Genomic DNA, 21,341 nt, shown 5'->3' on the forward strand with positions numbered 1-21,341 from the left:
GTCTATCAACAGTACTGCCAGGCCTGGCCTCATCAACCCCACACCTGGGAGTCCCCCACGACTCCTTCCTCCCTCGCCACCCTGAGGGCCATTCAGGAATCCAATTCTACCTGCCAGCTCCCACCTCACCCCCACCCCCACACGGAGCACAGTCAGACCCTTGTACCTACAATAGCACCCAAGCTCTTTCCACTTCACCCTTCAGGTCGTTGCTGGCATGAGCGTTCTCCAACACAACTGAGCCTGGCACTACCCAGCTTAAACCCTCTGGGGCTCCCCATCCCTACGTTCCTTGGATGGCCCCCGTGCAACCTCTTCACTGCACCCCAATCCACAGACTATCCTTGTCCCCCTGGCCGCTCCCCGTGAATGTGTTCCAGGGGGCCTCGCCTTGTCCTCATGCTGTCCCCCCTTTTCTGAAATGCTCGGTCTGCCTAGGGCATATCTGTACATCTCAGAACACCCAGCCTGGGTACCCCCTCCTCCAGGAGGCCTTCCCTGCTCTTCTTTCGCAGACCTGACCCTGCCTCCTGCACTGGCTCGTTCCCTGACTTTAGAGTCTGTGAGATGATTCTGCCCCTCCTCTGCCTTCTAGACAGAGGTCCTAAACTCTGTCTCCAGCACCCAGCTCAGGGCCTGGTATGTGACAGGAACTCAGTTTATTTTTGCCAGCTGAGTTCTCTTCATGGGGATATACAGAAATGAAGAGGCAGGTGGAGCCCAAAACTCTGAGTTGGAAAATAGACTCAGTTTCCCACACTTTCCTTTGGTAAGAAGATAAATATAAATTAGTTTTTTTTAAAAGATTGTATTTATTTATTTGAGATAGAGCACGAGAGGGAGAGACAGAGCATGAACAGTACGGCAGAGGGAGTGGGAGAAGCAGACTCCCTGCTAAGCAGGGAGCCCAACATGGGGCTCGATCCCAGGACCCCAGGATCATGACCTGAGTTGAAGGCAGATGCTTGACTAGCCACCCAAGTGCCCCAAATGTAAATTAACTTAAACCTCAGTGTCTCTCACCTAAATTATGATTTATTGGAATTGGTACATGAAATCACAGCTGAAGACATAAAAACCAACTATCCAGGGTGCCTGGCTGGTTCAGTAGCTAGAGCATGTGACTCTCGATCTTGGGGTTTTAAGTTCAAGCCCCATGTTGGGTGTAGCGATTACTTAAAAAAATAAAATCTTAAAAAAAAAACCCAACTAACCAGTATCCTAATGAAACAACTCATATTTGAAATATCACAGATATCAAAACGCAGTGGAAAACTAGGCATCTTCTTACTGTAGCCAAGTCTAATACACAATCTGTTTCTCCTCTGTCTGGACAGGCAATGCAACTTGGAGACTGTATCTTACTCTTTGGTCCCAGTGTAGTCATATGACTATATCCTGAGACAGCTCCCTTTGTTTTGATCTTTTTTAAAAAATACAACATACAGATAAGCCCATGGAAGTGTAAGCTCCTTGCACTTTTACAAACTGAACACACCTGTGTGGCCAGCACTCAGATCAAGAAACAACTTTGCCAAAAAAAAAAAAAAAAAAAGAAAGAAAGAAAGAAAGAGAAAGAAAGAAAGAAAGAAAGAAAGAAAGAAAGAAAGAAAGAAAGAAAGAAAGAAAGAAAGAAACAACTTTGCTACATCCCAGAAGTCCCCTTCAGGTCCCCTCCCAGGCAGTACTTTGGCCCCCTGTCCCCTGCCCCCATTCTCAAGCTTGGTGTAGTGGAGGGAGTGTGTGCACTGGACAGACCTGGCTCTAGACACTTGTGCCATTAACCACACACCCTCATTTTTATTAGAGATTTTACAATTGGAGGCAGGTCATAATGAGGCTTCTTTTTCTTTTTCATGGAATTTTCTTTCCCTTTGGGTTGTGTTTATAGTTTACGAAAAAGCCATAATAGTTTATAGTAACGATTTACTGAGCGGTTACCATGCACAGGCTCTGTGCTAAGCTCTCCACATATGCCCCACTTAATCTGGACAACGAGGCAGGGAGGTAAGTGAGGTAGGTCACTATCCCCACTTTAGGGCAGAGAGGCCCAGTAAGTACGTTGCCCAATGCCTGTTCTGCTACTACAGCCCTGAGAAATATCTATGGGAAGAATGGAGAGAACAACAAAACACTGAAAGATAACTGATATGCTGCCTATGAGTCTTCTCTGGGGCTGGCATCAAGAAGATCCACAGATGTGGGCAGCCCTGGTGGCGCAGCGGTTTAGCGCCGCCTGCAGCCCGGGGTGTGATCCTGGAGACCTGGGATGGAGTCCCACATTGGGTTTCCTGCATGGAGCCTGCTTCTCCCTCTGCCTGTGTCTCTGCCTCTCTCTCGCTCTCTCTGACTGAATAAATAAATAAATCTTTAAAAAAAAATAGTCTTCTTTAAAAAAAAAAAAAGAAAAAAAAGAAGATCCACAGATGTAATTGGCCTTTCCTTGCACATGACCACGTGGCCAGTGGTGCTCTTCCCAGCCCTTTACCCCCTACCTTGGGGTCCTGTCTCCTAACAGAGAGCTCTGTGGGGGCCCTCACAGGCAGCACTGGAGTCTTTCAAACCTCCCTGCTGCAGGGCCCTATGAAGCTATTCCAAATTTCTGGACATAGGAGTAGGGTCCTTCCTTTTCCCATCCTCTTGACTTGATAAAATAGCCCCAATCCCAGAGGGAATAGACATAGAACTGCATGAAGGATGGTCAGGTTTTGAGCTGGAGGGTTTCCTAGCCTGGGGTAGAGTAAGGGTGGATGGTGAATTCCATTTGCCTTTGCAACTGGGCTCAAGCCTCTGGCATCGGCAGAGGCTGTGGCTCTAGGGCCCTCTGGCCCCTGGGGTTCCCCGCTCCTGCTGGCTCTTCTCAGTGTCCTAACCCTGAGAACTTTCCACCCTTCACAGGCCCCAGGCAGCTGTAGAACTGCTGCGGGATGTGGAGTCTGGGTCCCAGGAAACCCTGCCCAGGCTCCTGACCACTCCCAGGCCCCGGCAGGCATGACATCTCTGTTGCCTGTTTACACTGTTGGTACCAGAGGCAGGGGTACCTGCCAGGAGGCCTCAGAGGTGGTACATTCTGGCAAAATCACCACAGATTTCTGGTCCCCAGCCTTTCTGGTGCAGAGCCTGGAGATGTACACCTGGAGCCTGGAGAGTACACCCAGAGATGATGGAATCCTGGGTGGTAGGCTCGTGTTAATGATCCCCAGTTATGAATTCATAGTAGGGGATCTCCTATCGCAAGCCACCTTCAGAGCACCCCTTGTTCCTGGTCTTGAGTGACTGAAATGAGTGGCTTTATGATCAGACAGTGCTTGAGCAGCATGGAAGGAAAGGAAGGGATCATGTGAGGGACAAGCAGACACCAGCCACCCTCAGGAGGCAGCTTATCAAATCCAGCTTATCTTCATGCCCCCCTCACCCCCAGCGCCGTCTACTCAGTACCCAAGATCCCCTTGATAACTCCTCCTTCCAGGTTGCCCTATGAACACGTCCTCTTGTTCAGATATGTTAGTATCACTGGTTAAACTGGAGTTAAATGGATGTTCCAGTGTGCCCAAGGAACAGTAGCCTCTACTCATTATATGTGGCTGTGATCCATCAAATTTCTGGAGGATAAGCTTATCTCCTTCATCTGGAGATCCTTGTCTGCTGAGGCACTGCTTATCAACACCTCCGTGCAATGTTTTTCTATATACATTCCAAAGATCTAGAAACCAAACTTGCTTAAACTGACTAGTGACCTCTGCTTGCCTCTTCCAGCTGTCCCACACAGTGACGCCCTTCAGAGCTCTTAGGCCCTGTGCGTCTCCCACCCCCTCTGATACTTGCCGTGCAGTGGGTGGAGTGTTGGGAGCCTGGCAGACCTGGTTCCAGACACACTTGTGTGGCTGACTAGCAGTATGAGGAGGGCAAATCACTTCTGGAGGCCTCATTTTCCACATCTGCCAAACCGCTGGTGATACTTGCCTTTCTCATTCTGGAAGGCTGCTGGGAAGAGGTAAGTCACTCTGTAAGGCCACGAACATTGAAATGCTATTCTCTCTGGTAATACTGACAACTCTGATCTAGATGGAGCCTGCTTTCACCAACAAATGGACCTGTCTAGGTTTTTGAGGACAACTGTCCTCTGAGGAACCAGGAGGCTGCAAGAAGGAAAGTATCTTATCTAAATAGACCTTGGGGGAGGGGGTCCTTTAGTCCTGTTCTTTAAGGGGTGTGACTCACAGCTTGAGGACATGTATGCATTTTTCCCTTGAAATACTAATGTGGTGTTGATGGTGAAGGTGATATGACCTGAGGTTGGGACCACCCTCTCCATGCTTGATTTTGCTTCCAGTGAAAGTTCCACTTGCTCAGGAAATGAGTTAAGGTAATATAGGGGGATCCCTGGGTGGCGCAGCAGTTTAGCACCTGCCTTTGGCCCAGGGCACGATCCTGGAGACCCGGGATCGAATCCCACGTCGGGCTCCCGGTGCATGGAGCCTGCTTCTCCCTCTGCCTATGTCCCTGCCTCTCTCTCTCTCTGTGACTATCATAAAAAAAAAAAAAAAAAAAAAAAAAGGTAATATAGGGCATGGGCTTGGATCAGTGATTTTCAATTTTCTTTTTTTTTTAATAGCAGAAAATACGTAAAAGCAAAGCTGCTCTGGTGATTTGGTGGGAACTCACAACTTAGGACTTTCTGGAAAGCCCCTCTTGTCACCTGGCCCTTCCCTTGTGCATCTCCTCCCCCACCTCAGGTTGCCAATTGTGTGGGCAGAATCATAGCTTCACGCACCTCCAGTTGAATTTTGGATCTTTCATTTGTTATATAGGGAGATCTATGCAGGATTCCTTGTCAGATCCAAACCAGATAAAATATGCAATGTAGATGCTTAATAAAGTACAGTTTCCTGCCCCCTTCCCCTGTAACTGCACCTTCTTACCTCTTGGGCTCACCCAGTTGCTCTCTGGTATTTCTTTCCAGCCACTAAGTGTGAAGTCACCTTTCAGCACTTACCACACTGCATTGGAGATATATGAGTGGTTCTGGGCAGCATTTAAAAAAATGCATCCCCTAAGGGCGCCTGTCTGGCTCAGTCGCTGGAGCACGCGACCCTTGATCTCACCGTGGTTAAGTTCCAGCTCCACGTTGGGCACAGAGATTACTAAAAACAAATAAATAAACTTAAAATAAAAATGCATCCTCTGCTGGACTGCATTCCTTAGAGGAGGCGGGAGTGTTTCCTTTGGGCCAAAGTGGATGTTCCATGACTGATTCTTGAATGAGTAAGCGTCAGTAGGATTCATCCTGAATCTCCCAGGACTGTGCACTCAGGAACTGGGGGTGGTGTGTGGTGTATGTATACGTAAAGCATTACATAGGGGACATGCCAGAAAAGTACTTTCTTAAGTAGCAAAAAAAAAAAAAAAAAAAAAAAAATTCTGAATTGGAGTCCTGGCTTCACACTCGCAGACTTCCTGCCTGCAAGGGTCCTTCTCTGTCTCAGCGCCCCCGAGAGTGCGGGAAAGGAGGATGTTCACACGTCCTCCACCTAGGACGGTCCTACCGGTGGCTCTGAACTCCCAAATCCCGCGTGCCGTGAGGTCCCACCCATCATTAACGATTCGTCTGAAACACATAGACGCCTAGGCCACCCCCGCAGCTTATTGGCTAATGCCGCTGTCAATCTGCGGGCACTGGCGGAGGCCTATGGGAAATGGAGTCCGACAACACCGAGTCCTTCTGGGCCTTGCGTTTCCGCTTCCGGTGTTTAGTGGACGTCCGAATACCCGGACTCCGGGTCTGGGATTGGGGGTCCGGGTCGTGTGGGGACATTGCGTAGCCGCGGAGCTGGTGCGGCGGGCCCCGGCCGCCCGTACTCGCGGAGCCTCCGGGGGCGCGCGCAGGTCTCAGCGGGGACGCTGGCCGCCCTCGCCGGCGGGGGTGGGGGGCGGCGTGGCCGGACCGATACCCTGGGTCCCGCCGCCTCGGGCCCAGGCCCCGTGAGGGTCCCGGGCAGGATGCGCCCCTCGTGCTGGCACCGCCGTCCTTCGCGCCGCCCACCGGACCCCGCGGGGAGGACCCTGGCCCCGTAGGCGCCGAGGCCACCCAGTCCGCAGGGCCCGCGTGGACCCCGTAAGTCTTCCAGGGAAGGTCGCCCGCGGAGCCACCTTCCAGTGTAAGTCACGCTCTGCGGGCCAGCCCCTCAGCCCACGGTCAGGGAGCCCCGCGTCTTCCCTGCCAAACATCAGCTCTGTGACCTTGGGCGAGTCCCTGGGGGTCTCCAAGGAATGCAGTCCCTGGGCTGTGATTGACCAGCCGAAGTATCTCTTAACTTTCCTGCCAGCTCTGAATATGAATCTGTGTCTTTATTATCCGTGCTTTTGAAGTTGAGCCAGGGTAGATGTCCCTGTTTGGGAGAGAGTTCTTGCAGGACTGGGGAGGCCTGAGTGGGGGGCCCGGTGCCGAGCCCCCCTCCAGAGATGTGGTTAGTTTAGAGGTTGGATCCTATGCGCCTGAAGCCTAGAGCCCGCTCCACCCGGGCGCTGCTCTCCAAGGTGCTGCTACCTTGTGCACCTGCTCGTCCTTGTCCTGTTCACTCCTGAAGACCAGTGGCCTGGGAGGGTGGGCAGCTATTGTCCCCAGGATATCTCCTCCAGCCCTTCCTCATTCATAAGTATGGATAATTGACAGCTTTCTTGGCCTCAAGTAAATTGCTATGCAAACAGTGTCAGGCTCCCCTACTTTCCAACCAGATTGCTAGCCCTTGACCCTCCTCTCAGACTTTGGGAGGTGCTGCCCCACACATCTCCATCCCCACCCCAGCGACAGAGGGCCAGATTCCACAGGCACCAGGACTTGGGAAGGGGAGAACAGGAGGGCTCTTTCCTTCACCTCTGTCTTTCTGGGCTAACTTGTGATGGTCACTTGCCTTCACTCCGTAATGTATCTCTGGCTCTAGAATTTCAAGTTAACTCGGTGACTCCTATCTCAACGTAGTGTCCCAGTGTGCTAAAGGAAGAAGTTTGAGCATCAGAACCCAGTTGCAAGGTTCTTCTCTGAGCTGAACTATGGCTGTGTCCGTGGGCCAACAAATCCAAACTCCTCAAGTGCAAGCAGACCTTCGAATAGTGAAGCTGGAAGATGATTCCCATCGGGAGCAGGAGATTTCCCTTCAGGAGAGTGACCGTGGACCAGAGACCTCCTGCCAGCGTTTCTGGCATTTCTGCTATCAGGAAGCATCAGGACCCCGGGAGGCCCTTATCCAACTCCGGAAGCTCTGTCGTCAGTGGCTGAGACCAGAGGAGTGTACAAAAGACCAGATCCTGGAGTTGCTGGTGCTGGAACAGTTCCTGACTGTCCTTCCTCAGGAGATCCAGATCTGGGTTAGACAGAAGCATCCAGAGAGTGGAGAGGCGGCCGTGGCCCTGGTGGAAGACTTGCAGAAAGGACCTGGACGATATGGGCTCCAGGTGAGAAACAGGAAACTTGTTCTGAGTGGTTAAAATAGGGGAATGTGGGATCCCTGGGTGGCGCAGCGGTTTGGCACCTGCCTTTGGCCCATGGCGTGATCCTGGAGACCCGGGATCGAATCCCACGTCGGGCTCCCGGTGCATGGAGCCTGCTTCTCCCTCTGCCTGTGTCTCTGCCTTTCTCTCTCTCCCTGTGACTATCATAAATAAATAAAAAAAATTAAAAAAATAAAATAAAATAAAATAAAATAAAATAGGGGAATGTGAGAGACTGCACTCCCTTGGTTTGCCAGCGGTATGGGTGACGCATAGAGCTCTGCTGTTTGTGTTAGGTGCTGTTTGCTTATTCCCTGAGTCTGGGAGCCCAGCTTTCCTTCCAAGCTCAGACTGACTCCAGGGAATCCATTACATAGGTTGTTCTGAGTGTTGGTCCCTGCCATTAAGTATGAGTGGTGCTTAAGGTGCCTTGAACACCACTCTGGTCGAGGAGGAACACACAGATGGACCAAAAAGCTGATTGTTGTTGTTTTATACAATAGCTGTCATTCATCAGCAGCCAGCTGGAAGCAAGAGGCTTCACTGGTCTTCCCTGATAACACTGGACCTTTGGGTCCTACTGAAAAACAGCTGTATTTTTGGTTGGCTGCATTTTGCTGGGGATTGACAGGTGTGGCTCCAGGAGAGAGCCTGGGTCCCAGACCTTCTCTGTTAGTCTTCCACACATTCACACTTCTTACTGCCCTGCAGTGATTTGCATAAGACTGATTTCTTCTTTGTTTCTTTGTGTCTTGGGATGATTAAGCTTTAGTACCTATGGAATTTTGACCACTTCTGGTCCTTGAACAGGGACAGAAGGTACACTCAGAGGAGTTGGGACCCTTGGGATCAGCGCCAGGTTCCCTAAGCATCTATCTGAAGCAAGTGCAGACAGAATCCATGTGTCTGTTACAGGTGATGGTGAGAAACTCACAGCCAGAACCAGAAGAACAGTTGAATCACAACCCAAAAGTAGAACTCCGATCCTTCCACAAGAACGGTAAGAGGCAGCAGTTTGGGGAGGAGGAAGGACCCTTCTGTGGAGAGGGTGTGAAAGTCCCTTCTGAGTGGAGGGAGTGGGATTTCTTTCCACTTGGAAGATGGGGCATGTGAAATGAGGCTGGCCACATGAATCTGGGGGATTCTCAATAGACACCTTCAAAGGGAAGATGAGCCTTGGTTGGCATGTTTTGTAAACTTACATAGGGGAGTCTGTGGCACTTTTCCTTATGTGAGTGGCAGGCTACTGGTCCCAGTAGGTTAGGTGTGGCACAGATTTTAGGCCTGATTGCTGGGAAAAGCACAAGGTAGGGTTAAACTACAGCACAGTAATTCTCAGAACAGGTACATGTGTCCCTAGACCAATTCAGACAATTCATTTAAAAAAATTTTTTTTAAAGATTTTATTTATTTATTCACAAGAGACAGAGAGAGAGAGAGAGAGGCAGAGACACAGGCAGAGGGAGAAGCAGGTTCCATGCGGGGAACCTGACCTGGGACTTGATCCCGGGTCTCCAGGATCAGGCCCTGGGCTGAAGGCGGCGCTAAACCACTGAGCCACCCGGGCTGCCCCAATTCAGACAATTCAAATGTGTTATCAAAACTGAAGAAGAAAATCATAAAACTAGGACAGTCAGTAACCTGGATGGAAGGGAAAAGTCCATTTTTTTAAATTAATTAATTTATTTATTTATGATAGTCATACAGAGAGAGAGAGAGGCAGAGACACAGGCAGAGGGAGAAGCAGGCTCCATGCACCGGGAGCCCGACGTGGGATTCGATCCCGGGTCTCCAGGATCGCGCCCTGGGCCAAAGGCAGTTGCCAAACCGCTGTGCCACCCAGGGATCCCCAGGGATCCCCATTTTGTTTTTTTTTTACCAACCTTCTTTCTGGGACAAAGTGATACAAAGAGACAGGGGAAGACTCTTCTATTTCAGAGCTAAGTCAGGCTAGTCCCCAGAAGGAGTCAAGAAACGTTGTTTCCAAACAGATCCTCGGGCTCTGGGTCTTTCTCTGGAGGAGAGTGGTGGTGACCAGGGGATCCTGAGCACCTCCCAGGTGAGCTAGACTTTTTCTCTTACTCAGGACACATTTTACTACTCATGCAGGGGGGCTTTTGCAACCAACTCTCTTGCTTATCAGAAATGCCAAGGCAAATTTAGCCATCAGGGAGGCCCAGTAACATTATAGATTTCATCTGCCAGAAAAATGTTACCCAAACAACTGTTGCCTAAAATTCTGTGCCTCTTTACGTAAGGCAGCACCACAGTTGAGGTAGTGAGGAATTGTATTAAAGTCATTCTTTTCCTTGCTCCTGAGATTGTAAGATTATGCTGATTTGCTTGATTGCCTTAAGGGGAATAGTTATTTCCATATCGGAATCTTGCCTGTATGGTATGCAGGACTACGGGTGTAGGTGTAGCCAGGGACCAGGGACGACAGCTTCAGAGTCAGACAGACCTGAGTTCAAGTCCCAGCTCCACTGCATACTGACTGTAGAATTTTGAGCAAGTGTGAAAAATTTCCAGCACACTGCATAAGTGTTCACTAAATGTTAGCTGCTTTCTTGCTTTATTCCTCTCCCTCTGTTCCCTTCCCCTGCCCCTTATTGCCTTTTTAAAAAAGATTTATTTATTTATTTTTTTAGAGGGAGAGTGAATGAGTAGGGAGAGAGGCAGGAAGAGAGGGAGAGAATCCCAAGCAGACCCCTCACTGAACCCAGAGCCAAACGTGGGGCTTGATCCCCAGATCCCGAGATCATGACCTGAGCCAAAATCAAGAGTTGGACACTTAACTGACTGAGCCACCCAGGATCCCCATGCCTTATGGCATGTAAAAGCCAAAGAAAACTCATGTTTTAGTTTCTTCTCAATCTTTTTTGTCACCTGCCCTCTGATGAAGGCAGTGTAAGAGGTGTTTTGTCCCAAGGCAGCATATTTTGAGTAGGGTGTTGTGTTTTCTTAGGAGTTGCTGACACTCGGTGATGTGGCTGTGTATGTCTTTCAGGAGGCACAGAAGAAGCCAGAACCTGGATGGAGGAACCACCTGGAAAGAAGTTGGGAGAGATCTGCAAATGGGGCTGTACTGGGTAAGGGTGTCGTGTTCCTGTACAGAAGTTAGCTGGTGAGTTCCCATAGTAGTTACTACTCCAGACCTTTTTGGGTCAAAATTTTCAAGTCCCTCAATCCTGCTTAAAAAGAGATCTATAATCTAATACCAAAGTCAGTGCTATCGAGGATGAGTTTCTAGAGCCCAGAGAGGATATTGTACCGAAGCTCATCTTAGGAAGACGGTCAGTAAAGCCTCTGGTGGGAGGCTAAATTTTGTTACAGGACAGATGAACATGTGTGTATAGTTCTAGATCTGGGCCTGGATTTTTTCTTTTCTTCCCTCACAGTCCTTTCACCAAGGCTTCCCAAGAATCCCCTGAAACTTCAAAAAAAAAAAAAAATTAATAGTATCTCCCTTCCCTGGCATATAAAGTGGTTGGGATTAGATTTAGCAAACCATTGTGTCTTCTCTTTGTCTTCCTGCAAATAGATTTGCCAACCCACGACCTAGGGTCAACTGCCACAGGGAGGAGGAAAACCCACAGAGCCCAGATCATCAGGGCCTCGGAGAGGAGGGCACCAGAGACTCTCCAGCGAGTGGGAGAAGAGTCAAGCCCAGCTACTTGCCCATCCTGAGAAAACCCAAGACCTGGGAGGAGCTGGAGTGGCAGGGCCTGGAGGATGAGAAGGTGGCAGGGGTGCACTGGGGCTATGAGGAGACCAAGATCTTTTTGGAAATTCTCAGTGAGTCCTGGATCCATGAGAAGCTGCGCACCTGCCATCGGAATCCCCAGGTGTACCGGCTGGTGGCTGCGCGGCTGCGGGAGCGCGGCTTCCTACGGACCCTGGAACAGTGTCGCTACCGGTTCAAAAACCTCCAGACCCACTATCGCAAAGCCAGGAGCAGCCGCACTCCAGGCACTTGCCCCTTCTATCAGGAGATGGATGCCCTGATGTGCCCACAGGCTGCCATCCCCATTCCAGATGTGGCAGGGGCTCTGCTTAGCCAGAGCGACCCTGATGTGGAGCAGGAAGAGCTGCAGGAGGGTTACTGGGGAGAGGAGGAGGCGGTGCTGGCTGAGGCTGTGCTGGAACGCGAGTCAGAGGAGCCGGGGCAGAACACGGGCCACACAGCAGCATCTTTAGAAGGGCATTCAGGAGCCATCACAGAGGATTCTGAGGGGTACGAGCTAAGTGTTGAAGAAGTGTCTGGAAGCCCTGGAATCCCCACCCTGCTTCATGGTCCCACTGGTAAGCCCTCGTCGTGAGCAAGATGGGAGGACCCTGGCTGTCAGCAGGGTATGGAAAGAACCCCACCAACCAGTTATTTCAGAGATGCCATGGGGCCAGGGGGTTCTGCACCATCTGGAAAGGGCTGGGAAGGCTATTTTTACAAACAAGTGGGACAGCCCTTTGTTCTTGTGTGCCATTGAGAAAAAGGAAAAACCCTTATGTAAGAATAATATTTATAAGCATAAAAATAAATGTGTGCATATTGTTGGATCAGGTCCTGTCACAGAGGACAAGGAAGTCACTGAGGCTGAGGCAGGCGGCAGGTGTTTCTGCTGGCCTCAGGACACAAGCAGCTGCGGCATCTTAGCTTTCCTCTCTTCCTTTCCTCCAGGGGTGCACTGGGGCTATGAGGAAACGAAAACCTTCCTGGGGATTCTTGGGGAGCCCTACATCCATGAGAAGCTGCGCACCTGCCATCGGAACCGCCAGGTGTACCGGCTGGTAGCTGCGCGGCTGCGGGAGCACGGCTTCCTGCGGACCCTGGAACAGTGTCGCTACCGGTTCAAAAACCTCCAGACCCACTACCGAAAAGCCAGGAGCAGCCGTGCTCCAGCCACCTGCCCCTTCTATCAGGAGATGGATGCCCTGATGAGCCCCTGGACCCTCACTGGCACCGTTGATGCCCTAGAGGTGGCGGGAGGCCTGTTGTGGAACAGGGGGGACTCTGAAGAGAACCAGAAGGCCACGCTGGAGGATGTGACATGGGATGGTAGTGAACTGGCCGAGGAACCCCAGGAGGAGCCCAGGAGCCTTGGCCCCCAGGCCTGGAAGGGAAGTCCCAGTGGTAAGCACTCCTTCCTACAGTGCCCCTCAGAGCAGTGGGAAAGGGAATCATTTGGGACCGGAAGCAGGAGAGATGGTCACTGTCTGTGCCTCTGGAATGGGCTTGTCAGGAGAACTGTTATTTCCTTAAGGGACGTTGTTGACTGCTTGTCCTCAGATATTGCTAGAATCAGCCCTCTGCTGAAGCTATGGTACGAGGTGACTCACAAGACAACTTTGAGGGTCTTGCTCTGCTCTATAACAAATGGGTCTCCCTGTCTTCTTTGAGAAACAGCATTATAGAAACAATATTTAGTAACAGTTATAGGAGGAAAGAGAGGTGGGGGTGACTTAACGTTCCAGTTGTTCATTTCCATCCAAAGTACCCTATCCATGTGAACTCTGTGCATATTATAGACAATAGCCTGCCAGCTTAAGACCTGTCTGTTCTTGGATAAACTGGTTACATACCCTAAGCCTCCATCTTCTCATCTGTAAAATGGACATAGTGACAGTTTCTACCTCACTGGGCCATTACTAGGACCCTGGCACAGGGCTAGCACTCAGCAGATGTTGTCATTATCATGAGCCTTGTAATTATTGTTAAATACATGAACACCTTGCCCTGTACTCCTCACTGATAGGGGCAAGTTTCCTGACTCATTAACTAAACATTTTCTTACAAAAACTAGATTTTCTGGGAGGTACTTCCTTTTTTTTTTTTTTTTTTTTTTAAGATTTTATTTATTTATTCATGAGAGACACAGAGACACAGAGAGAGAGGCAGAGACACAGGCAGAGGGAGAAGCAGTCTCCATGCAGGGAGCCTGACACGGCACTTGATCCCAGGACTCCAGGATCATGCCCTGGGCTGAAGGTGGTGCTAAACTGCTGAGCCACCCAGGGATCCCCTGGGAGGTACTTCCATTCTCATCTCCCCTACCACTTCCAGATATGGGAACAGAAAGCAGACTACGTAAGAACTCCATGTCCTTTCTTGCTTGTCCTTGAGCAGGACTCCCAGTTCCCCAGCCAGAGGGGGTCTAAAGGTGGGAGGGAAGTAAAGAGCCTCTGAATGCTGATCTCCAGGACTTTCGGAGAACTTCCTGTGCAAATGGGAAATGAATGAAAGCTAGGATGGCACCTACAAGGAAGTCTGACCCGGAATTCTGAACATGGACAAAGCAGCACTGAGTGAAGGCTGGGAGAGCACCTGCTCGCTTGGCCTTCCCGGTTTTTTACTCTGAGGTGCTGAAACAGCAGGTGGTGGCAGAAGAACAGGAAAGCAGGTGGCACCAGGAAAGCCAGCTCTCTTTATTGACCTTGGCTTACAGATATAAATAAATTATCAGTGTTTATGATTTCCCTTTCAAATTTCTTTTTTTTAAGGCCCTCTTTGTAAGTAAATTCTACCCCCAACATGGGGCTTGAACTCATGACCCCAAGATGAAGAGTCATATGCTCTACCAACTGAGCTAGCCAGGCACCCCTCCCACTTAAGTTTCAATCTGAATTTTTTTTTCAAATATTTTATTTATTTATTTATGAGAGACACGGAGAAAGAGGCAGAGACATAGGCAGAGGGAGAAGTAGGCTTGATGCAGGGAGCTCGATGCGGGACTCGATCCCAGGACCCCGGGATCATGACCTGAGCCAAAGGCAGAGGTTCAACCACTGAGCCACCCAGATGCCCCTCAATCTGAATTTTTTTTTTTTTTTTTTAAGATTTTATTTATTTATTCATAGAGATGTAGAGAGAGAGAGAGGCAGAGACACAGGCAGAGGGAGAAGCAGGCTCCATGCAGAGAGCCTGACGTGGGACTCGATCCAGGGTCTCCTGGATCAGGCCCTGGGCTGCAGGCGGCACTAAACCGCTGCTCCACTGGGGCTGCCCCTCAATCTGAATTTTATGATTAACTATCGTATAACCAGGTTAATAGAAAAAGTGAGCCTTGGCAACCCCCAATTAAACTGCAGTCAAAAAAATAAAATAAAATAAAACTGCAGTCAACCTCCGATTATTAGAGGGGTGAATTTCTCATGGTTCAGATGAGCTTCCCTCCTTGATGGGGCTCAGTCATTTTGCTGTAATGTGAGAGGATCCAATATAGTACTGTTCTTCCCCCACTCAGATTCTGGACCCACCAAGAAACATAAGAGTAACCTGTTGAGATCAGAATGGCAGCTTTCTAACGAGTAGAGCCACAGGACAATGTGGCTTGATGGGTAGCCACAGTGGGCTTCCTCACACTGAACCCCAGACAACCACAGCATTGCCCACAGCGTTGCCCTGCTGGCATGGAGCCTTCACTGCTGGGCTTCTGAGCCATGTGTGCCCAGCTCCTTGTTAATGGAAGGAATCCTTCCTCCTACTTGAGAAGGAAGGGGGTGGGGAGGGACCAGAGTTATTCTCAGGCTTGTCCCTCCACCCGGAAGGCAGCATCAAGAAGAGAAAGGTACCTTTTTAGTACTGATTGCCAGCCAAGGTGGGTGGGAGGAGAAGTGAGGAGCCACGCTCGGGGGCAGAGGCTCTTAGGAGTAGGGAGAGGAAGAAATGGGTCTAGACCATGCCCACCTCCCTTCCTTCAGCCTTTCTCCACACAGCCTTCTTGTTTGAAGCTGGGGGAGGGAGGAAGGCCTGCAAGTTGGCTGTCTGACCTGTGGTTCAGCCAGATTCCCGTTTCTGTGTTCCTTAATGGAAAGCTGACAGTTTTCTGTCACCATCAAGAAATTCTCAGTGTCCAGAAGGGGCCTCCTGCACATTGTTTGCATTCTTCTGAGCTCAGAAAGCAGGTCACATTTACGGTTTCATCTCATTCTTTCAGATTGTGACATGAGGACAGAGGACAAGGAGAATTCAAGCCAGGACATCTCAGTGGAAGCAGAGCTACAGGGAGCACAGTTAGAGAGACCCCAAATAGATGCTTCCCAGGCCCCTGATTGGAGGAAAAACTGGGCAGGCGAATGTGGAGTGGAAAAGCAGTGGGAAACACCCTCAGAAGACAGACAAAAAGCACTCTTCCCTCCAGAAAGAGATGTAGGTAAACTCCTAGATCCTCAGGGAACCTACATAGGAAGGAAGGCCTGTCTGTGCTGCGCATATGGAAGGCATGTCAGCCAGAGCTCACACTTCGCTGTCCACAGATTAGCCCATACTGGGGAAAAGAAACCTTCCAAGTATGGCCATTGTGGGAAAAGCTGTGGCCGAAACTCACATCTGGTTTGCCACCAGAGAATCCACATTAGGGAGAAGCCCTACAAATGCCCTGAATGTGGAAAAGGCTTCAGTGATCCTTCCAACCTCCCAGCACACCAGAGAGTCCACACTGGAGAGAAGCCCTACAAATGTGGAGAGTGCTGGAAGAGCTTCAACCAGAGCTCAAGCCTTACTCTGCACCAGAGAGTCCACACAGGGGAGAAGCCCCATAAGTGCACTGAGTGTGGAAAAAGTTTCACCAGTATCTCACACTTCAGTGCACACCAGCGAACACATACTGCTGAAAAACCCTACCAGTGCCCTGAGTGCGGGAAAAGGTTTAGCAAGAGTTCCACGCTCACCAGCCATCAGAGGATCCACACAGGAGAGAAACCCTACGAATGTCTCGAGTGCAGGAAAAGTTTCAGCGACCGCTCAAACCTCATTACCCACTGGCGAATTCACACTGGAGAGAGACCCTATAGATGCGGGGAGTGTGGGAAAAGCTTCAATCAGAGCTCCAGTCTCATCATCCACCAGAGAATCCACACCGGAGAGAAACCCTATGAGTGTGCTGAATGTGGAAGGCAATTCAACAACAGCTCACATTTCAGTGCACATCGGAGGACCCACATGGCAGAGACTCAAAATGTAGTAGGAGCATCTTTAAAACGGCAAGCCTAAGAACACTGCAGAATCCATTCCAAAAATGGTTTGTACTGTCCTGATTATCTATCACGGCACCCACTCGAAATGGAGAGAAAGAATTTAGATCCCAGCCCAGTAGATGTTATTTTGTTTCTCTCTCTAAAAACTCACTTGGCTTATGAAATACTACTCAGGGCTTTCTTCTACACACTGTTGTAATGGAAGCTCATTTGCAGAGAATTCAGAGACTGGTTCTGAATTTGACCAGGTCACCATTACAGTATGTGTCCACTATGATCCTATGCCTTAACTTCCAGGCTTGGTAAGCTGGGGGTGGGAGTCCTGTCCCCGAGACCCTCCTCCAAGGATGGGAGCCTCCGCCCTGCTGTGTGGCTGGCACTGTGGCTGGCTGGCTCCGGCACAGAGCAGCACGTGCTGAGCTGTCTCTTCTCAGCACTGGGCAGCTGAACTGGGATTACTTAACTCCCTACACTTTTAAAGATCTTCTATGATCCTCCCTATAGGAAGATGGGGGCCTGGGAACTGCCTCCATTCTCCGCATTCATTTTCTTAGGATTTATATGGAGTGACTGGAAAGGAAAGCACTCTTATCACATTGGAGGAGGGCAAAGGAGAGGAGATCATCGCTGGAGGTTGGCTTTCTACATCATGACTTACCCTTCCTCTCAACATATTAGGTCGAATCATAGGAGATTGCTGTTTTGATCTCCAAAACCAGCAATTTCATGATTCAACCTAAACAGACTTTTTGCAGGGTAGAATTACTCCAGACTGCCAGCAGGGCTGCTGCAGAGCCTTACAGGTCCTGCTGTGTCCTAAGATACAACACTGGGTTGAGGAGATCACAAACAGGATGGTGTAGTGGAGAAAGTCTTTTCTGTTTGTAAATATATCCAGAGCAATAACTAGGAACCATGGCATTAAGAGGACTCCCAGCTGGAGGATCTGCCTCTCTACCACTGGCCTCTGACAAGTACACTAGCTCCTCCAGGGGAGGCCGTGTCCTGGTCCACAGGTTCCTGGAGATTGGGGTATCTCTGTGAGACCAGAGCACAATTCCTGGGGGCACACTCTGACACACAGAGCAAATGGTGCTCGGAAATAAGTTGAATACAGTTTCTCCCTCTTAAAATAGTTACCTTGGGTGGCTCAGTCGGTTAAGCGTCTGACTCCTGAGATCTCTTCTCTATCTTGTGCCTGGGAGTTCAAGCTCCACGTTGTGTCTCATGCTAGATATGGAGCCTGCTTAAAAAATAAAAAAGTTTCCTTTGTGCATTTAACTTGAAAGTATTTTCCCACAACTTTCCAGAATCCCACCAATTATAAAACAGAGCACTATCTATTCATATGACAATTTCATATAATTAGATTTATAAAATGTGATCAAGTAATGAGTCTTTTTAAATGAACATAAAAGAACTTATTCCAATAAGTGTTACCTGTCAGGCAGTCATTCTGATGGGCTGTGGACTGTATTTGTTGTCGCCATATTGAAGACATTGAGTTTTCCTTTGAGATTTGTCTTCAAACCACCTCAGAAGGCCCCTCTCTATGTTTTTCCAGCACAGAGTAGTCCCCCGCACATAAGAAGGGCTTAGTAAACACTGTTAGAACCAACAGTTTGGGGATCCCTGGGTGGCGCAGCGGTTTAGCGCCTGCCTTTGGCCCAGGGCGCGATCCTGGAGACCCAGGATCGAATCCCATGTCAGGCTCCCGGTGCATGGAGCCTGCTTCTCCATCTGCCTGTGTCTCTGCCTCTCTCTCTCTCTCTCACTGTGTGCCTATCATAAATAAATAAAATTAAAAAAAAAAAAAAAAAGGAACCAACAGTTCGTTACCTAGCCCAGTTGCCTCTCTTATCCATGAGACTTGGCTCTGCCCAGTATCTGCTTTCTGAAAATAAATTCCCTTCAAAGGATGTCAATTTGTTACCATCGAGGAGACTTCAAAGACCCTATTTTTGGAGATGGTTTTCAAAAAGATCCCAGAAATTTGAGTTCAGAATGTTTTTGTAAGGCCAGGAAATAAATCTGACGTGTTATTTTAAATCATTTACTCTTTTGAATGAGAAAGTTTTTTCTTGGGTGGAAATTCATCATACTAAAACCAATGTGGCTGTGCTTTATAAAAAGACTTTGGAGGTAACCAGATTCCCTTTTGGAAACCTTTGCCATCATACTTCTTTAGAATGGAACAAGGAGATTCAAATATAATATCCACACAATTTCATCTCACATGTATTTTCCCCTTAGCAAAGCAGTGGGAAGACTGAGCTGGAGATTGTAGATCTTTCATACGGATTGTACAATCCTTGATGCAATAGGACATGTAAAGGCACTACTTTCAGTTCTCTGCGGAAGACTAGAGCAGGGTGTTAACACTAGGCGACTATCACATGGAGAGGCTTCCCAGGGAACCAAATGCAGTATGTACTTCTTACATGGTCTGGATTTTGATTTGAAGCTAGTCATCTGTTACATTGCTCAGGAGTGTTTTGATTTACCCATTTGTCCACCATGGTCCTTGGCATGAGCAAAGCTCTGGGGGCTTTTATTTTTAGCTCAACTCAGACTCACAATCACGGCTTCAGAGTTTTTGAACCAGGCAAGCAAAGTGGCTTTTGGAAGCTGTTTCCTTGGAAATCCCTCAAGATGAAAATAATAAAGAAAGTTCTAAGTGGGAATGCATGAAATTCATCTCTATCCTAACAGTTGCAGGAGATGACACAGTCAATCCAATTATGTGTTGCAAAATTTTAACAGAAGCAGCTCATAGCAAAACCACTGGCTCTTATTCTCATTTACAGATAGCAAGAAATGGGAGTTGGGTTTCAGAAGCCAATCCTGCTAGCTGAAGCTGATGCAAGTATATTCACCCATTAGATAAATGAATTCCAACTGCATCCTATTTGTGGAACGGTCGAAGGGTGAGCTGCTTTTGTCAAGTTGTCATAGAATCAGCCCCAGGCCAGAGGCTTTGTGAGCCTGAGGTCCCCCAAGGCTGTGCCAGCCACATGGGTGGGGCACACCTGCTGACCTGCACGTGATCCAGGCCTCCCCTCAGCCCAGAAGCCCCCCCCCCCCATACACACTGGCTTTGCTAGCTCTGCTCCCCCAGCAGAGAACACGACCCTCCCTTCAGGTCTCTCCAGACTCCATCTTCCAGAGTCTTCGCAGTTCTGTTAGCCCTCCAGTCAGGAAGGCAGGGTGAAAGGAGAGCAGTTCCGCTCATTGCCTACTGAGGGAGGCAGGCCCTTGCGGAGCCCTTCACTGCAGTGTCCTATAACCATCACAGCTGCTGCAGGTGTGGGGCACGTGGGGCACGTGCAGAGCTGCACCTGGGGCCCCCCAATCTTTCTGATTCCACCACGGGGTGGGGGACCTTGATCACCCTATTCTCAGCCCCAAGCTGTGCACTCTTGGGAGCCACGGCGGCTGTGGGGGCTGGGCTGTGAAGTCTGCACACAAGGGAATGATTGTGTGTGCTCAGAATGACTCCTGAGAGTCCCTGCCACAGCCCAGTAGGCAAGGACAGTGTCTTTCTCAGGCCTGTGAGATGCTAATGTGCAGCAGAAGCCTACCTTTCGCAGCTGCTCTGGACAGCTGGCCCCCTTTGCCCTGGGTCGTGGGTGCCCCTGCATCCAGGCCACAGCACCTCTCTGTGCTCCGCGTTCTCATCTGCAAAACAGAGAGGTAGTTGAACTGTCACTCCTGGTTCCGAAGTCTGATACCCCAAACACATTGCCATCATCCAGACCCATCACCCTCGCTGCAGCCCCAGGGTCTGTCCCTAGTATTGTGAGGCCCTGGCCAGAGAACACAGCGCAGCCCTTGTTTAATTTTTTTTTTTAAGGTTTATTCATCTATTCATGAGAGACACAGAGGCGGAGACATAGGCAGAGGGAGAAGTAGGCTTCCAGTGAGGAACCGGATGTGGGACTTGATCCCAGGACCCTGGGATCACGCCCTGAGCCAAAGGATCAACCACCTAGGTGCCCCAGTACGTTTGCATTTCTGTGCAATTATCCCACCATCCAACACCAAAGCTTTTTCATTGTCCCAAACTGATGTGAACTCCCCATGGACTCTCACCCCAGCCCCTGGCAACCACTCTTCTACTTTCTCAGTGAACTGGCCTAGTTCAGGTCCCTCGTGTAAGCGAAATCATAGATTTGTCCTTTGTGCCTGCCTTACTTCCTGGCACCGGTTCTGCCCACGCCCAAGGGGGTAGCACCAGGCAGAGAAAATCCAAACCACTTCACTGACTGGTGATACTTCCTAGACAGAATGTAGCCAAAGCGATAAATGAGAGCAGATCCAGAGGCCACAGATGTGGGCGCCTGTCAGATGTCCTTGCTCCTCCCGCCTGGAGGAGGAGTACCTGCCCTCGCCCAGATAAGCGCAACAGCCACCTCCCTTACCTGCTCTCTCTGGAGCCGTCGGGGACGCGGCACGGCACTCAGGGCCCTTACCGACCGGCCACAGCCCGTTCTCTCAGTCGTGTTTCCAGCTTGCCTCGCTCCCCAGGCTGGGGCTGTGCCTCTTCTCACTTCGTCCTCTCCCATGCTGTTCCTTCGGCCTGGAACAGCCCACCGTCTCCTTAGCTGGAGGGAAGGGTGCAACTCCCATACCCCCTTTCCTGATCACAGCTGGTCTCTGGCTCCCGCTCTCACGACCCCTTCCCTCTCAGCGGTCCTTCGATGCCCCACCAGCAGGGCCAGGCCTGTGGATGCCCGCGCCGCCCACCCCGGCGGCCAGCGTGCTGCTTCGCACACAGCAACCGCTGGGGGACGCCCGCTCCCTCCCTCGGCCCTGACTGGACCCTTACTGGACTCCCACTGGACCCCGACTGGACCCTTACTGGACTCCCACTGGACCCCGAC

General features: G+C 50.0%; 2 protein-coding genes across 4 annotated transcripts; one reads left to right on the top strand and one right to left on the bottom strand.

Annotated features, from left to right (window-relative positions):
- Positions 1 to 5,743: 5,743 nt before the first annotated feature.
- Positions 5,744 to 18,510, top strand: LOC144298318 (zinc finger and SCAN domain-containing protein 29-like). 3 transcript variants are annotated; one of them, XM_077873119.1, is made up of 7 exons: positions 5,744 to 6,158; positions 6,942 to 7,452; positions 8,299 to 8,488; positions 10,496 to 10,577; positions 11,030 to 11,790; positions 12,164 to 12,616; positions 15,420 to 18,510. In XM_077873119.1, exons 2-7 carry the CDS (start codon positions 7,051 to 7,053, stop codon positions 16,472 to 16,474), a joined length of 2,943 nt encoding a protein of 980 aa, XP_077729245.1. In that variant the 5' UTR covers positions 5,744 to 6,158; positions 6,942 to 7,050; the 3' UTR covers positions 16,475 to 18,510. The 3 variants fall into 3 exon arrangements, with proteins under 3 accessions (XP_077729245.1, XP_077729253.1, XP_077729259.1); XM_077873127.1 differs by having other exon boundaries at positions 6,980 to 7,452; XM_077873133.1 differs by having other exon boundaries at positions 5,746 to 7,452; positions 8,404 to 8,488.
- LOC144298353 (uncharacterized) lies at positions 8,886 to 21,341 on the bottom strand. Its single transcript, XM_077873172.1, has 3 exons — positions 20,880 to 21,341; positions 20,040 to 20,136; positions 8,886 to 10,534 (listed from the first exon to the last, which is right to left on the bottom strand). Exons 1-3 carry the CDS (start codon positions 21,021 to 21,023, stop codon positions 10,371 to 10,373), a joined length of 405 nt encoding a protein of 134 aa, XP_077729298.1. The 5' UTR covers positions 21,024 to 21,341; the 3' UTR covers positions 8,886 to 10,370.

The sequence above is a fragment of the Canis aureus genome, chromosome 2, assembly GCF_053574225.1.
Source record: "Canis aureus isolate CA01 chromosome 2, VMU_Caureus_v.1.0, whole genome shotgun sequence".
NCBI classification, from domain to species: domain Eukaryota; kingdom Metazoa; phylum Chordata; class Mammalia; order Carnivora; family Canidae; genus Canis; species Canis aureus.

Excerpts from the sequence above, each read along its gene's own strand:
- LOC144298318 (XM_077873119.1), top strand. The coding sequence starts at position 7,051 with ATGGCTGTGTCCGTGGGCCAACAAATCCAAACTCCTCAAGTGCAAGCA. Across the intron at positions 7,453-8,298 it reads CTGGACGATATGGGCTCCAG|GGACAGAAGGTACACTCAGA; the intron begins GTGAGAAACAGG and ends GTCCTTGAACAG. Across the intron at positions 8,489-10,495 it reads CCGATCCTTCCACAAGAACG|GAGGCACAGAAGAAGCCAGA; the intron begins GTAAGAGGCAGC and ends TATGTCTTTCAG.
- LOC144298353 (XM_077873172.1), bottom strand. The coding sequence starts at position 21,023 with ATGGGAGAGGACGAAGTGAGAAGAGGCACAGCCCCAGCCTGGGGAGCG. Across the intron at positions 20,137-20,879 it reads GACGGCTCCAGAGAGAGCAG|ATGAGAACGCGGAGCACAGA; the intron begins GTAAGGGAGGTG and ends TCTGTTTTGCAG. Across the intron at positions 10,535-20,039 it reads GTCCAGAGCAGCTGCGAAAG|GTGGTTCCTCCATCCAGGTT; the intron begins GTAGGCTTCTGC and ends ACTTCTTTCCAG.